Source organism: Physella acuta, unplaced genomic scaffold, assembly GCF_028476545.2.
Source record: "Physella acuta isolate Inbredline_101_S28 unplaced genomic scaffold, ASM2847654v3 ptg000296l, whole genome shotgun sequence".
Lineage (NCBI taxonomy): Eukaryota > Metazoa > Mollusca > Gastropoda > Physidae > Physella > Physella acuta.
In genome coordinates, this window is record NW_026731815.1 from 313,711 (window position 1) to 332,420 (window position 18,710).

General features: G+C 41.0%; 1 protein-coding gene across 7 annotated transcripts in view; it reads right to left on the reverse strand.

Moving 5' to 3' along the window:
• The window catches only part of LOC131939811 (septin-2), a 105,542-nt gene that overhangs the window by 38,082 nt on the left and 48,750 nt on the right, over positions 1-18,710 (reverse strand). Inside the window, exon 1 of one of the 7 annotated variants that reach the window (XM_059298339.1) lies at positions 12,800-12,887. The exons of 5 other annotated variants lie outside the window; for them this stretch is intronic. In XM_059298339.1, coding sequence (XP_059154322.1) covers positions 12,800-12,805 — 6 coding nt within the window. In that variant the 5' untranslated portion in view covers positions 12,806-12,887. Of the gene's footprint in view, positions 1-839; positions 1,165-12,799; positions 12,888-18,710 lie in introns of those variants that run through there. One more of the 7 variants, XM_059298337.1, reaches the window with a different exon arrangement.

An 18,710-nucleotide genomic window follows, 5' to 3' on the forward strand; every position in this document is an offset into this window, starting at 1 on the left:
TCCGCTTCAAAAGGTTGCCGACCCCTGATATAGACGGATCAATAACCTTGTCACACTACTGTACTGCCCTGCACTAGATCACAGAGAAACAAAAAATCCTCCAGTATTAGCAAGTTGAAACATTTGGTTTGGGCAATAGTTGTTTACATTATCTGTGGTAACCTTAATGTATTGGCCTTATGTGGTGTTGTGATGGGAGAAGGGGGTGGAGGGGGACGGTCGTTACATACATCATTATTGCCGTCTCTGTTGCTTACTTCACTTTAGCCATCAACGCCAAATACTTTCAGGCCGTTAGTGTCTGTTCTATTTATACCATTATGCAGAAAAGTAGGGTAACCCACATCAAGCGATCCATCTACGTATCTACGTGTCCCCTTAGGGATTGAAGTAGCAAAATATATGCAAACACACAAACTAACCTACACATCGTAGACAGGGACTACATCTCAATTCACGGTTAGCTGAGCAATTAAATGTACAATCAAACGTACACATATACAAACGTGTGAGGAAAAAATACTTAAGACGGCAATGGCATCTCATTTCAGCGTTAGCCGAACAAACAAATACACAAACATACAAACAAATGTAAAAACATGCCTGGGGGAGGAACAACAATCGTTGGCGGGAATGGCATCTCATTTCACTGCAAGCCCGAGTGATAAACAAACTGTGCACAAACAAACAAAAACACAAACAAACAACACGTCAAATAATGGAACTATATTTTAAATTACCGCTAGCCCAACCTACCAACAAGCAAGACGTCGTAGAATGTAGCTAACTTTATAAACAAACACACACAAACAAACAAGACGTCACTGATGGGGACTTACCGTATCCTCCCCAGTCGCCATATTACGTCACACCGGCTAGCCAAATCACCACCAAGCAAAAAAACACGAACCACACACAAAAAAACTAGTCAATTATACTCAGTCTTTTACTTTGGTGAATCCACACCTTTTTAGAACATCCTTAGTTTGTAAACAACGGAATAATCCACTGTATTATCTAATCCACACTCAGTATATTTAATCCACACACAATAGTCTAGTATCATCCACAAACACGTTAAAAGAAACTCCACTTATCCCGTTAGTAATACTATCCCAAGTCATCAACAGGTATGCAGGTAACTTATCCCGTTAGCAATACTATCCCAAGTCATCAACAGGTATGCAGGTAACTTATCCCGTTAGTAATACTATCCCAAGTCATCAACAGGTATGCAGGTAACTTATCCCGTTAGTAATACTATCCCAAGTCATCAACAGGTATGCAGGTAACTTATCCCGTTAGTAATACTATCCCAAGTCATCAACAGGTATGCAGGTAACTTATCCCGTTAGCAATACTATCCCAAGTCATCAACAGGTATGCAGGTAACACAGGCACAGTGTCACAGAGTTAGGTAGGCAACACGTTAGCAGAACACCAAGTTAAAGGATTAGTCAAGTCGACTTAAGTCATGGCTGTGTAAACATTCCACATTAAGACAAACTAACTCGTATAAATAAGACCATTGAGTTCCGCTTTCTATGCTTATTACTGCTAGGTAAAATTGTGATCCTTATACTATTTGTATCACTTCTATCTAAAAATACGCTTATATTACTAAAAACTAAACTGAGCTAATTACTTCTTAATAAAATAAGATAGTTTTGGTCGGTATAGAAACTCACAAACAAACGTTCTAGTGTAAAAAATAAATTTAAAAATAAACGGATTTAATGCGTTAACTACTTTAACACGACTGACAGTGTATGTAAAAATAATAATCTTCAACACAAAATTTTCGGTGAGACAAATTCAACTACGCGCAATATAAATAGCCCAGGCACACTATAAATTGATAAAAAATCTAACGTAAGGACATTTAAAAATACATTATCGAACCTTGACCTTAGCAATGGACCGTAAGAGAGCGAGACTCACCAAAACAAACAATACAAACAGGAACCATCAAACCTACATTTCTCAGCCAAATATGAAAGCATAACTTTATTCATCATCTTGTTAATTCTGCCAACAGTTTTCAAAAACATCGTTCAAAATACCTTTGTAAAAAAAAACCACAAATAAAACAAGCGGCCAAATAAAAAGCAATTGTATACACTAGCTGAAAGCCTCTTCCTGTGAATGTTATTTAAAACATGCCATGTTATCCAATCCTGCGGCAATAACCACAAACTGAATAAGAAATTAGGGAGAAATTTTAAGAACGGTGGGGGGGGGGGGGGGGGGACGACTTTTTTCTCTAATGTAATTTCATTTGAGAATGACGGTTGTTTTTATTTTCGAAACTTAATGCATTTAATTTCTTCCAAGGCTGCAGGCTGCAATACCACTGTATCTGAACGTCGAGAGTATACTTTTGTGGGTGGTGGTGTGGAGGGGGAATGGAATGGGGTGGAGTGGAGGGGGAATGGGATGGAGTGGAGAAGGAATGGGATGGAGTGGAGGGGGAATGGGATGGAGTGGAGTGGAGAAGGAATGGGATGGTGTGGAGACGGAATGGGATGGAGTGGAGAAGGAATGGGATGGAGTGGAGAAGGAATGGGATGGTGTGGAGACGGAATGGGATGGAGTGGAGAAGGAATGGGATGGTGTGGAGACGGAATGGGATGGAGTGGAGAAGGAATGGGATGGTGTGGAGGGGGAATGGGATGGAGTGGAGAAGGAATGGGATGGTGTGGAGGGGGAATGGGATGGAGTGGAGAAGGAATGGGACGGTGTGGAGGGGGAATGGGATGGAGTGGAGAAGGAATGGGATGGTGTGGAGGGGGAATGGGATGGAGTGGAGGGGTGGGTGGGATGGGAATGGGATGGAGGGGGAAAGGGAATGGGATGGGGTGGAGAGGGGAAAGGGAATGGGATGGGGTGGAGAGGGGAAATGGGATGGGCTCGAGGGCTCATCATCGTCAGCTTTTCCCCGTTCATGCCCAAGACACAAGAAACAGGTGAAGTAAAGTTCATCTGTTTCAATGACCTCGACAGACGAGGGAATTGTGTGGTCTGCGCTACGCTCAGCCGCCTTAGTTTTCCTAACGTTAGTAAGGTACCCATCAGAGCTGGGTGGACTCAGGGACGTCCTACGGACTCAAGCCCGGGATTCGAACTCGAGATGTTCGGGTTTGCAGTCGCAAGTTCTACCACTCCACCACCACTGGCTCCCTTTAATAAATTCAATACGCAGCTATAAATAGAGCCTCTAATTGTATCATCGTTTGAACCAGTTGCAATACACAAATAAATAGAAAAGATATGTGGATAAACTAGTGGTTAAGCATTTAATCCAAGTATAAGCTTCAAGTGTTGGTATAACACACAAACCTTATTAATCGGAACCCCTTTGTTCTTTAATTCTTTTTAAATTCAAATTCAACAAGTTGGATAAAAGCCAAAAAAAAAGAGGAAAGAAAAAAAAAGCAAACACAAACAGGCACACCACATAACTCGGCTTAAACGCCGTGTGTTGAGTGGCTATAAATAGATTGATGAATGATTGGCGCCAAACGTTGGTTGCACGATACATCTTGGTTCAGAGAGTAAACAGATGACACACCCCCCCCCCCCCACACACACACACTTTAACGCCCTCCCCACTCAACAAGTTGCAAGCTTTACTTCAGGCTGAATAAAAATTACATAACAGCATAGTTTGATGTCATGATACTTATGGCATTGTTTATTGTTGATAATGAGTTCTCTCTCTTTTTTTTTAAATCTATTGTTGGAACATTTTATAGATGCAGTGCAAGGGGAAATAAACTTTAGTCTTATCAAAGGGGAAATAAACTTTAGTCTTATCAAAGCGGATGTTAAATCACACGCACCCATAAATAATATTTACTTTAAGTATCACCGAAAGAGAAAAACAACGAACACTAACACAAAGGTTTTTAGGGGGGGGGGGGGGGAACTATGGTTTCTAATAAATATGTTTATTCAGGACACGATCCTACGTCGGCTAAGATTTATCTGACTCTTAAACATGATGATTTAAGTTATATCGACTTGATCAAACACGCAACCAGTACTCACTCCAACGAGAAGCAATTAAAGAATTTTTTTTTTTCAATAAGATAAAAAGAGAACAACATAACTAAATTTACCATAAACAATCCAATTATATAACGTAGAGAGCCGATAACATTTACAAATACAACGAATCAATAAACGGTTACATTCCTAAATACAACGAATTACAAAACAAAACCGAATCAATAAACAAGGAATCTAAAAATAGTCACATCCCGAAAGACAACGAATTTTTTAAAAAGTCACTACCAAAAGGCGCCGACCTGTTGAATGGAATATTTATCTGGGCTAACTAAATTTAACAGCACTGATGGCCTAAAGTGGCTGGCTACAGCTCGTGATAAACAAATAGGTGACGGGGTTAATTAGGGCGACCACTATAGGGGGGGGGGGGCAGGGGTTACAGTCAAGTGGTAACGTTAGTGTCGTTACTACAACACCATAGAGGTGGTAAACTGGCAACGTTAGTGTCGTTACTACACCACGCCATAGAGGTGGTAAACTGGCAACGTTAGTGTCGTTACTACACCACGCCATAGAGGTGGTAAACTGGCAACGTTAGTGTCGTTACTACACCACGCCATAGAGGTGGTAAACTGGCAACGTTAGTGTCGTTACTACACCACGCCATAGAGGTGGTAAACTGGCAACGTTAGTGTCGTTACTACACCACACCAAAGATAACAGTTGTAAACTTGACACAAATATCTTGAGCCACCAATAACACTAGTAAATCAGACACAAATACCTTAAACACAACTAAAGATCCTATGTATTACGTGTTTAGTTTCTATGTCCACTAACTGATCACATAGAAATAGCCATATATAACAAAACCGACGTGTTGTAGGGCGAAACACAATTTTCAAGTGTTCACCGGAATTGAACACAAACACAGAATGCAGATGGACTCATCTGATGCTAACTATCTACTAGTCGACCACGCGCATTGAAGAGTTGGCTAAACGTATATGTCGTAAGCTGGCTAAATCTCTGTCTTTAGTTACTACACAGCATAATGAAGCACAACTTTTTTTTTATTAAATATGAAAACTATAATCAACTTTAATATCACCAATAACTGTATGGATGAAAAAGAATACTATTCACTTTTAAACAAGGTAAACTAAACCTTAGAAGGCAAACAAAAGATGTGTTTGTTATTAACGTGGTCCAAAGAAATTAAATGTTTTGGTTTATTAAAAGTTAAGACTACGGGGAATGTGATGTCTTTTAAACCGGGGCTCTTATCAAACCTGTGCTAACCCCGCCCTACCATCCGTGATAAGCTGCCTGCTGCAAGATGAAGAATTTAAAGACAGGAACAGTAGTACAGGGATTCTCAGCAAATGATCTAGTGGACACCTACAGGAACACTAGTACAGGGGTTCTCAGTATCTGTTGTAGTGGACACCTACAGGAACATTAGTACAGGGGTTCTCAGTATCTGTTCTAGTGGACACATACAGGAACAGTAGTACAAGGGTTCTCAGTATCTGTTCTACTGGACACCTACAGGAACAGTAGTACAAGGGTTCTCAGTATCTGTTCTACTGGACACCTACAGGAACAGTAGTACAAGGGTTCTCAGTATCTGTTCTAGTGGTCACCTACAGGAACAGTAGTACAAGGGTTCTCAGTATCTGTTCTACTGGACACCTACAGGAACTTAAGTACAAGGGTTCTCAGTATCTGTTCTACTGGACACCTACAGGAACTTAAGTACAAGGGTTCTCAGTATCTGTTCTACTGGACACCTACAGGAACAGTAGTACAAGGGTTCTCAGTATCTGTTCTACTGGACACCTACAGGAGCTTAAGTACAAGGGTTCTCAGTATCTGTTCTACTGGACACCTACAGGAGCTTAAGTACAAGGGTTCTCAGTATCTGTTCTACTGGACACCTACAGGAACAGTAGTACAAGTGTTCTGAGTATCTGTTCTAGTGGGCACCTAGACTAGCCGTCACCCCAACTAGTTAACACTTTTTAAAATCTGAAAGACGCGTTACTTTTTGCTTCTATAAGCTATGAAATGATGCTAATCATTTAAATAAAATGTATGTATGGGAAGGAGGGAGGGATCAAAATGAACATGTAATAAAAAAAACATCCGAATTGAGTAAAAGATAAAAATGTATTTAGAAAATAAACCGCATTAAATGTATTAATACCCTGATACCCGACTGTCCATCGCTTCGGTATCCGATTACTAAATACCCATCGTTTCGTATAATTAGTTATCCTTTTTTCTAAATCTGGTTATACCTAGTCTTTAACCAATATATTTTATCGAGGATCTAGTCGCGTACTAAACGTAAAACAAATAAACCCTACGTTCCCAATTCCGTACAAACTTGACAAATAAATACACCTTGATTCAAACTATCCATATTATAGGTGCTGAAGAAGTCACGACAATCCATTTATTTATTGTCCTTTGTTAACCTACTGCCCTAGCAAGAGGTCCCAGTGTGAGAACCGCTGTGCTAGAGTAACGATAAGGCAGCGGGAAGCGGGAAAACAACTGGAATGCGTGAATCATACTGGAACGGAACAGACGGGGGTCGGGGTTACAAAATTCAGGGCCGTATCTTTATTATCTGGGACCAGGACGATAAGAAGTAGATGATGATGTATCGTGCGTAAGGTAAGGTCTACACACAAACGGTGAGACGAATGCGGAAAATAGCTGGCCACAAGATCCGCAGCACATTAATGACCACAATGAGTCTTCTTCTTTTTTTTCTTCTTCGTTCTTAATTATTAGTGTTGAAGGGGATCGATATTTATCTGCCAGTGGGTTTGAACTCGAGACTTTGTTCGAAGTTATCAACCATGTGCTTTTTGCCGACTCGACCATGCCTCCAACACAATTAAGCGTTACGTGTCAACTGGTTATGCGCCATTGAGGCCATTGACTCCGATTTCAGCCTGCTTTTCTTTTTGGATTTGCTTCCATAGCCTTTGTCCTACCAAGAACAAACTACAAGGCAGCAGTTGTTTAATTTTGGAATTGTCTCTCCTAGAAGAGTGGCTGTCCCCAGCTAACGAGCCTCATCTGCCCGAGGGTTCGAACTCGAGACTTTTCGGTTTAGCAACCATGAGCTTTACCGACTCGACCACGCCGACCCCACAATGAGTAAAAAATAAGACACGGGTGCAGGGGCGTAGCGAGGCGGGGGGGGGGGGGTGCGGACCGCACCGGGTGACACCAGTTAGGGGGTGACACCAAGGCAAAAAATAGCAAAATATATAGAGAAAAACTTGAGGGGGGTGTGCAAATCGAAAACTTGAGGGGGGGGGGGGTGCAAATCGAAAGTTGGAGGGGGGGGGGTGCAAATCAAAAACTTGAAAGGTTGTCCCCGAGAAGGGTCGCTACGCCTCTGGGGGGGGTGACACCATTAAGTGCCGCACCGGGTAACACCCGACCTCGCTACGCCACTGCGTGGGTGTTTAGTAATTCGTATCCCATCCCCCAATCCTCACTGTCCTCCAAAAGATGTATCGCGTAGTTCAAGGTTTAAGTTCTACATACAGACGGCTAGATGGATGCTGTAGATGGCTGATAACAAGGTACCGTAGCACATCGATGACCACGGTTACTACAACAGAAGATTGTGAATGTCGGGAGAAAAATCCCATCAGCTATCTGGTTTGAAACACTTTATTTGTATTCTTACGACCTTGCAGACGTTCAAAGTACTCAACTAGTTTTCATCACAACTTCATTTAAAGTTCTTCGCCTTGGGCCTTTCGATCACTGTCGTGTTTTAGAACTAAAGTAATAGATACGATGTTGCTTTTTTTCTCTTGTTTTAAACAAACTGTCATTGGGGGGGGGGGGGGGGTCGGTCTTACGATTGACTCTGGATTGCTAAGCCACGGTCAACACATCAGATGGGGCCGTGAGGCTGGGGGAGTGACGTGAGATGGTCAACATAGGACTGGCCGGCACGTCGCTGTCCACAGGTCAGGTAAAGGGAGTAGAAGACAGGAGGTGTGGGGAGAGAGAAAGACATAAAGATTGTATGAGTAAACCACGGATATAACAATGGGCAGGGGGCAAATAGTGATGTGAAAAGGAAAAAAATAAACCATGACAAGGGTAAATAACAATGGGACGGAGGAAGTAATCGTGTGACAATGGAAAGTAACTATAGATGCCAAGGTTATGACACGGGAGTGAGGCAGGGAGGGCTATGAGATAGCGTCTATAAAATCCAGAGGAAAAACAGTCCGGCACTGAGACAGTAGGCGATAACCGCGGGGACAAGGGGAAGAGAATCAGTTTACCGCTTGATCGCCCCTAAACATCCCTAGGGACCATTAGCAAGAGTGTCCTACTGTGACTAAGACGCGACTAACCATCCTTTAGTTAACTAACACTACCACAGCACAGCGGAGGCAATGGTCAGCTGATGGGGGATAGATTAGCAAACAGCTTGTACACAATCAGATGGGGGATAGATTAGCAAACAGCTTGTACACAATCAGATGGGGGATAGATTAGCAAACAGCTTGTACACAATCAGATGGGGGATAGATTAGCAAACAGCTTGTACACAATCAGATGGGGGATAGATTAGCAAACAGCTTGTACACAATCAGATGGGGGGAATAGATTAGCAGACAGCTTTTACACAATCAGATGGGGGGATAGATTAGCGGACAGCTTGTACACAATCAGATGGTGGAGAGATTAGCGGACAGCTTGTACACAATCAGATGGGGGATAATTAGCAAACAGCTTGTACACAATCAGATGGGGGATAGATTAGCAAACAGCTTGTACACAATCAGATGGGGGGAATAGATTAGCAGACAGCTTTTACACAATCAGATGGGGGGATAGATTAGCGGACAGCTTGTACACAATCAGATGGTGGATAGATTAGCGGACAGCTTGTACACAATCAGATGGGGGATAGATTAGCAGACAGCTTTTACACAACCAGATGGGGGGGGGGGGGATAGATTAGCGGACAGCTTGTACACAATCAGATGGGGGATAGATTAGCGGACAGCTTGTACACAATCAGATGGGGGAGAGATTAGCGGACAGCTTGTACACAATCAGATGGGGGATAGATTAGCGGACAGCTTGTACACCATCAGATGGTGGAGAGATTAGCGGACAGCTTGTACACAATCACGTTGATGGGGATAGATTAGTGGACAGCTTGTACACAATCAGATGGGGGATAGATTAGCGGACAGCTTGTACACAATCAGACGGGGGAGAGATTAGCGGACAGCTTGTACACAATCACGTTGATGGGGATAGATTAGTGGACAGCTTGTACACAATCACGTTGATGGGGGATAGATTAGCGGACAGCTTGTACACAATCAGATGGGGGAGAGATTAGCGGACAGCTTGTACACAATCAGATGGGGGGATAGATTAGCGGACAGCTTGTACACCATCAGATGGTGGAGAGATTAGCGGACAGCTTGTACACAATCACGTTGATGGGGATAGATTAGTGGACAGCTTGTACACAATCAGATGGGGGATAGATTAGCGGACAGCCTGTACACAATCAGACGGGGGAGAGATTAGCGGACAGCTTGTACACAATCAGATGGGGATAGATTAGCGGACAGCTTGTACACAATCAGATGGGGGAGAGATTAGCGGACAGCTTGTACACAATCAGATGGGGATAGATTAGTGGACAGCTTGTACACAATCAGATGGGGGAGAGATTAGCGGACAGCTTGTACACAATCAGATGGGGATAGATTAGCGGACAGCTTGTACACAATCAGATGGGGGATAGATTAGCGGACATGTACACAATCACACACATGGGGAATAAAAATCAGCGGACGGTTGTTTTTTCTTCTATTGCACCACGCTAACCATTACATCACATTTCACTTACAGTGATTGATCATTGGTTCTGTTATACAGCTGGAGTTTCTCTACGGCTAATTTGCATGCATTTTCTGATACTTCATCTCGGCTGCCTCCGTCTCCTCTCAATCTTGCCAGTCATAAATTCACATATTGATTAAGGCGCGGCCGCCCACACATCCCACACTCGTTACACAAGACACACACACACACACACGCAAGCACCCTCAAAGACCCAGGATTATTGATACCACAGAAAATCGGGTTAAGTGTGAAAACAAATTTCTTTAGTGTTGATAGCGGAGATCTGTTATTGATGCATTTATAAGTGAAAAATCTTTAATTGTTTAATCAGCTATAATTGTGTTTGTATATGCGTATAATTGTACACGGTGTTATGTTTGAATGTGATCGCGTGCGTTTGTTTTTGTGTATGTTGGGGTACACCTATATTTAGACCGCACTAGCCGCTAAGTGACGTCACGTGACTCACACGATAAATATAAAACCTAGCACACATAAATCATCCTCAACTCGGAAGTTTAAATTTACCAAACTATAAAAGAATCCGAGGTGACGTGTTATATACATGCCAAAACATAACGACTTGAAGCCAACACCTGCTTCTTATTACAGCGGTTCTGTTGTCTTATTGGTACCCACTACCCCAATTGTTGCTTTTTAAGTTGTGTTACATGGGCTGCTTTTTTAGTGATATCCGTCATAGTGGCTTTTGATGACTCTAAATATAACTTTGTCAGTAGGGTGTGTTTTATGATATCCAGATAAAGAATATCGGCATATACGTAAGGGGAGTTTCGTGCAACAGAACATCACAGTGTAAGTAAGGTGTATTGTATTACCATTCTAACTCATGTAAGTAATCCCGAAATAAAATGTGAATCGGTACAGTGCGATACTTAGAACTTTATCACAAGATAATTCACTTTTCCATTTTATTAACGTTAAAAAAAAAATTAGCATTTATAACAATTCCTAAATGTCATGTTGTTGAAATAAACAATACCAAAATAATCTATAAATAAAATGTATTAAGATTTTTTTTCCCCCTCGGCCTAACAGCGCTAGTCCTTTCATTTCGCGGGATACGGTAAGGAAAAAAAAAAAAAAAGATTGAATAAAAATAATCAAGGTAAGATCGGGTTTCGGGGGAGGGGGAGGACAGAGAGAGGTTGAAAGACGTGGAGAAATACTTGATCAAATCCCAGGCGAAAAGCTTTCATTAAAACAAAGAGCTCCGGTGAATGAGGTAGTTATTTCTGGAGTTGTGGCGATCTGGAGGGGGGGGGGGGGGGGGGAAGTGAAAATACAAACAGGCGATCGGAGCTGGGGGTTAACGGTGAAATTAAGAGGTGGGTGAGGGGGTGTAGGGGGTGTAGGGGTGTATATACAAACAGGGGACCAGGGTCTGGAGGTGTTGATGCAATGTGAGAGAGGGGGATAAGGAAAGAAGGGGAGGGGAGTAAAATGCAAAAAGGGGATTGGGGTAACGATAACATAAAAGGAAGATGTGTTAGATGGCATGTTTATATGGGGAGGGGGGGGGAGGTTGGTCTGGAGATGGGTAGTGTTGGTCTTCAAGGGTGTTAGAGTGGAGACGGAGGTAAGGTTTGGAGGTTGGTTTTTAGGTTTAATGGTGTGGATAGAAACTCTTCTAAAGACAGGGTGGGGGGGGTCAATACCAACAGACGACGATGGGTTTCTCACGGTCTTCAGACAACACTGGCCAGTCGTGCTATAAAACCTGATGGGCTTAGACACCTTGTCTATGGAAACAAAGACAGTGTCAATGTCTAGATAATTGAGTTTTTTTGTCAATCAGCACGCCTGTGTTGGACACGCCAGCAAGTGGCCGAGACACGATTGTGTAGCGGCGCGAGAGGGGAAGACAATCAAAGGGAAGAACTGCCCTGAGCTAGATCGATAAAGGGCTGTTTATACAGGGGGACGTAAAGCCGTGAGATGGTGGTTTATGGACATAGGAACGATAGAGTATTAAAAAAACATATTGTACTGTACTACACTATACATATGTCGAGGTCAAGAAACATATGAACTGTACATCATCTGCCCAATAGGAAGATATGTCTACAGAGGATGCCGTAAACTATGCATACTGGACATAAGAACTAGGGCACAAATCCTGTTCTCCTTCATTAACTAGTGTATACTTGGAACTGGACTAAGAAAGCAAATAAAAACTTTATCACTGCATTGACTAGTGTATATTAAACTTTGGTTACTAAAACCTCATCAAAACTATAAGCCGGCAGATCTATAAATTAAGCCTGTTCTAGACATAGAGCAAACAATCGTTTACCTAAACGAAAATTAGATCTATCTTGTATACTTGTATAATTCAGATCTTTGAAAAAATACTACGACTGATACTGCAACTATTTTAAAATATCTTCAAAGAAAATCAGAAAAAGAAAATCAGACAAATTTTACACAAGCATCAACTTAGCACCATACTGTTATCTATACTGGCATGATGTTGTCAGTAAATAATACCAGCATTAACGTTTAAGTACCATAATAATACTTCTATCAACGGTGTACTTTGCTTATTATACTGTTACCAACTAGTACTAAATGTTGTATCATAGCCACTTGTCTAACATTCTAATATAGATTATATAACAAGTACCAAAAAAGACAAAGCCTGAGAGATATAAAACACTGCCGTAACGGTAACACTACCATCACGACCGGCTAGGTAAAGATACACCCCCACCTTAACCCTTTACACAAACCATCACGAAACGTCAGCCCAGATGTTAGTCACTGTTAGCTCGTCACAACACTGAAGATTATAATTAAATCATTCCAACACACACACACACAATGAAATAAATAATCCCCTCACCGACATGAGCAATGTATACGAAGCGACACGATAAAATAAGAAAAATCTTTCCGAGAGGCTATCCGTTCAACTCACACACACACAGCAAGATGGAAGATTTTTTTTCCTCCCTTTGGCTCACGCTATTTTTATTTCAAAGTACGCGGCCCCGTGCTGCCTTACACATAGCTAGGGAAGGGAAAGGGGAGAGGGAGGGGGATAAAGGGGGACGACTCATCTAGTTCACAACATGGCTAAGGAAAGGGGGGCTTGACTCTCCTCAGAAAATAGGGAGTTGAGATTAGGTTTTTTTAAAAACAAGGGAAACGACTCTAAAATTACAGAAACACTTGTAGTTATCTCCCTTAACGCGAAATGTAAATTGGATAGTTTGGGGAATGTTTTATGTTGATTAATTACACAAGATAATTACAACAGCCTGATGGGGTAGAGGGGTGGAGAAAATAAGACCGTTATCGTGAGTAATAAATAATCCAGGCATGGCTAGTATGGTGGAGAGTTGATCAGCTACATCGTTGTAGTGCTAGCGGTACACATTTGTAGGCCCCTTATTGATTAGATCTGCTCATATTTTAGTAAAAGGGGGAGTAGCTAACACGACAATACCCATATTGTAATAATGTCGAAGGTTGAGATTAGGAACAGTTTCTTCCAGGCATATCTACCGCCTCCCGCCTCCCCCAGAACGAAATGGAATTTACATAACAAGTAAACAAGAAATTGCCAAAAGAATCTAATACTAAGAGCGTAGAAAATGCACGTTTTTGTTATAGTTACCCACAAACCCCATGTTCCATACAACACCATGTTCCCAAAAAGCACCATGTTCCCTACAAGTTCTCAACAATCACTGTTCCCTACAAGCACCAGGTTCCCCGCAAGCATCATGCTTCCTACAAAACATTGTTCCCTACAATAAAACATGCTCCTGCAAGCCCCATCTTCCCTACAAGCCCCATGTTCCCTACACCACAATGTTCCCTACAAGCCCCATCTTCCCTACAAGCCCCATGTTCCCTACACCACAATGTTCCCTACAAGCCCCATGTTCCCTACACCACAATGTTCCCTACAAGCCCCATGTTCCCTACAAGCCCCATGTTCCCTACACCACAATGTTCCCTACAAGCCCCATCTTCCCTACAAGCACCATGTTCCTTACACCACCATGTTCCCTACACCACCATGTTCCCTAGAACACCATGTTCCCTATAACACCATGTTCCCTACAACACCATATACCCTACCCCACAATGTTCCCAACAATCAAACTGACGAGCTAACCCTCTCCCCATATGTTGTCTTATCCTAGTATGACGGCCTTCACTGGGGTTGACGCGGGTAGTGAGTGACGTCTTGCACGTGGCGCTATGTACGTGCAGACTCAAGACAGGGGACGTAATGCTTTATCTAAGGGGAGGTAAGTAAGGCTGTACGGCAGCATAACTAAGGGCGGTAATGTTTATACTACAACTGAGGCAAGGCAATTAATGTTTAAGTAGTAATCCAAGGCAGTTCTTGTTATATTGAAGCATAACGTTATCTGTTAGTCTTAATAAACAGAACCCCGTGAGCTTCGTCAAACAAGTTGGTTTATGTTTAGAGTAAAACATGATTGAGTTTCGACAAGCCAAACCGTGGAAGTTTAGACAAGTTTTTAACGCATGTTGTATGGTGCAACATAAAGTACACCACCTGTATGTAAAGGGCATGCTTTCATCTGTTTTTTTGGCTCAGCGTATTCACATAAATCAAAATGGATGGTGAACTGATATACATAATCATAAGTAAACTTTGGAAAGAAAGCTGGTTATTGAATAAAACAAGGCTGTTGGCACTGATATATCCTAGTTTGAGAATCGTTATATCATTAAAAAAAAAATTATGAAATGGTTTTTAATAATAAAAAAAAAGAATTTCTGCAGAATAGTTTTGTATGTTGTTTTTTATTTTTTTTATTTTATTATTTACGTTTGTCTAAAATATGTGTACTTTTTTTTTAATTGTTAACAGTCCAAGGGAGGTAACATAGCATTTTACGAGAACATTAAAAAAGGACAGATAGCTTCCCTTTGCTCGATGTGTTTCTATTCGTATTATTTTACTAGTACTTTCCCCTGATGTTTTCAAAAAATGAAGGGTGGATAATTCCCTGATACCCCACTATCCCCCACTATCCTTTCCACAACGTGATATACTATATTTACAATGCTGTGGGTAGCTGTATGTGAATTGTATTCACCATCGACATCATTCTACAGTGTATAACACGATGTGTACAATTGTAATATTCCTATAAAACCAATACACTGAAAGTTATCATAAAACGCGCCTACATGTACGCATATATGCGGGTGTGCGGAGGTATATGTGCGTGTTTACGCGCGTGTTTGTACGGATGTGCGTAGGTGTGTGAGCGTGTACCAAAACCAAACAAGCAATTAATAGTGGTAAGAAACATGTCTCTATAGACTACAATAGAGCGCATTGTTTTGTTAATCATGTTAACATTCTTCAACCCGCCGATATTATTATGTTAACTTTTTCCACGATGTCCTACTTCATTATGTTAACTTATTAACTGTGTACTTCTACACTATGTTAACATTACGAAATGCTGTCCTACACTGTGTTAACATAACTAAATTATGTCCTACATAATGTTAATAATTAGTCTTTTACACAGACACTTAACCATGTTAACATTATCTCAACGCTGTCCTACATTCTGCTAACATTAAATGTTTACCACAGAAATTTTTAACCATGTTAACATTACTCTACCCCTGCCCAGCCCTACGTTAACATTAAACATTTACCACAGAAACTTTTAACCATGTTAACATTACTCTACCCCTGCCCAGCCCTACGTTAACATTAAACATTTACCACAGAAACTTTTAACCATGTTAACATTACTCTACCCCTGCCCAGCCCTACGTTAACATTAAATATTTACCACAGAAACTTTTAACCATGTTAACATTACTCTACCCCTGCCCAGCCCTACGTTAACATTAAACATTTACCACAGAAACTTTTAACCATGTTAACATTACTCTACCCCTGCCCAGCCCTACGTTAACATTAAATGTTTACCACAGAAACTTTTAACCTGCTAACATTACTCTACCCCTGCCCAGCCCTACGTTAACATAAAATAATTACCACAGAAACGTTTAACCATGTTAACATTACCCCTGCCCAGCCCTACGTTAACATTAAATATTTACCACAGAAACTTTTAACCTGTTAACATTATCTCAACGTCGTCCAACATTTTGCTAACATTAAATGTTTACCACATAAACTTTTAACCATGTTAACATTACTCTACCCCTGCCCAGCCCTACGTTAACATTAAACATTTACCACAGAAACTTTTAACCATGTTAACATTACTCTACCCCTGCCCAGCCCTACGTTAACATTAAATATTTACCACAGAAACTTTTAACCATGTTAACATTACTCTACCCCTGCCCAGCCCTACGTTAACATTAAACATTTACCACAGAAACTTTTAACCATGTTAACATTACTCTACCCCTGCCCAGCCCTACGTTAACATTAAATGTTTACCACAGAAACTTTTAACCTGCTAACATTACTCTACCCCTGCCCAGCCCTACGTTAACATTAAATGTTTACCACAGAAACTTTTAACCTGCTAACATTACTCTACCCCTGCCCAGCCCTACGTTAACATAAAATAATTTACCACAGAAACTTTTAACCTGTTAACATTATCTCAACGTCGTCCAACATTTTGCTAACATTAAACATTTACCACAGAAACATTTAACCTGCTAACATTACTCTACCCCTGCCCAGTCCTACGTTAACATTAAATGTTTACCACAGAAACTTTTAACCTGCTAACATTACTCTACCCCTGCCCAGCCCTACGTTAACATTAAATGTTTACCACAGAAACTTTTAACCTGCTAACATTACTCTACCCCTGTCCAGCCCTACGTTAACATTAAATGTTTACCACAGAAACTTTTAACCTGCTAACATTACTCTACCCCTGTCCAGCCCTACGTTAACATTAAATCAAGTACACCAGCCGTTCACATTCCACCGGTATCAACCTGCTGGAAATATCTACATCTATCAGGAACACGTGACAAATAAATCAGACTTTTTAAACATGTTTTTCATACGGATGGCCCACCGTCAGGGGGAAAGGAATGTTCTAGGCTGAGGTGAGAAACGTCTAGACGGTGAATGCATGTTGAGCACGTGCAGTGCCGATATCTTGGGGGTCTGAGTGAGTGAGTACATGAAGAGGCTAAGATATGTACAAATGGGTTATAAATACTCAGTGTCGTTAGTCCTTTATTTTAAGGTACTGAGATGCGGGGGTGGGTCCTTAGACTGAATATGTTAAAAGGTAGATTAAGTAGAATTCGGTATGGCTCCAGCATATGAAGTATGGCCTCGGATTATGGAATATGGCCTAGGTATATGAAATATGGCATCGGCATATGAAGTATGGCCTCGACATTTGAAGTATTGACTCGGCATATGAAGTACGGCCCCGGCATATGAATTAAAGCCTCGGCATATGAAGTACGGCCCCGGCATATGAAGCACAAAGTTCTATGCCCAGCCATCACCACAACTAGTTGGGGAAAGGATACAAATCAACCTGTACATCCTAAAATAGATCTTAAATATGAAATTATGTCCCGGTGTGTATTAACATTAAAATCTATTTAAAAAGTAATAATTCCCATGGAGGCTAGGGTTGTTAGCTGTGTTGAGAAAGTAAAATGTGTAGGCGGTAGTGTTTATGGTAATCCCCCTGTTTATCAATATCTAAAGTGGTTGCTTATCTTAGGCCTGGACGACGCCTGATGGATGGAAGGCCTTGATTTGCCCCTGGGCTTGTTATTACACTTCCACCTTACCTGTCCCGGGTGGGGGTTGTTGTTTTTTTTTTTTTGGTTCCATGTTTTACCCGCTTCAAAGTTTACCTTCTGCGAATTAAATTACTGATATGTTTATAATTTGAAAACGGGTATTTTTATTGGGGGATGGGGTCGTCCTTGACTACAGAATTAGCAAGTAAAATATAAATAAACTATCTTGACTATAAATAATTTGGATACTTATCTTGGCATAACTACGGAAGTTGTTGATGTACTCCTGTTTGTTAGAAGCAGCACCATAAAAATAAATGAAAAATGTGCGGGCCATTAACGATAAGACGGTACCAACTCGAAAGTTTACCCACAATACAATCATACCATTGGCCGATGGCTCCTTTAACATTAATCGACATTAGACCAATGAGAGAACGACCGCGCGTGATACATATCTTCTATAGAAGCATTTATTTAGTTCACTATGCCTGGGTTTGTTTGTTTTGATTTGATCGTGGGGTGTGGAATTTCTTATAACTTAATTTTGATTTACTTCTAATGCTGCGATTTCATTTAAACTTACGAGATACGTTCGTGTCCGGTGACAATGTAAGAATATTACAATACACATTTATATATTTTATTTTATTTAAATATAACAAAACTCATTAATAAAAGGGGAGATGAAAAAATAAAATAATGGCGATCACTGTATTAGTTGGATGTCAACTGTGAGCTGTTCACGTCGCTAAAATATGTAAGCGATATCAAGGGCGAGAAACGCTTTTATTACAGAAAGCATTTTTGTTTTATTTTCTTATTTCTAATGCAAGTTCGATATTGTAAATGTTTTTTTTTTTACATTTTTAAGCGTATGGTTAGTGTTGAGATGATTATAACTACCGGTGATAAGAGATAAACATATATGTGGGTATGGGTGAGGGTATGTCTAGTGGACAAGTACCCCATAAAATGACGGCGTCTGTTAGAGAGGCTATTAAACCTTGGGAAAAGGGGGATCGTGTTTGCCGGGTGGG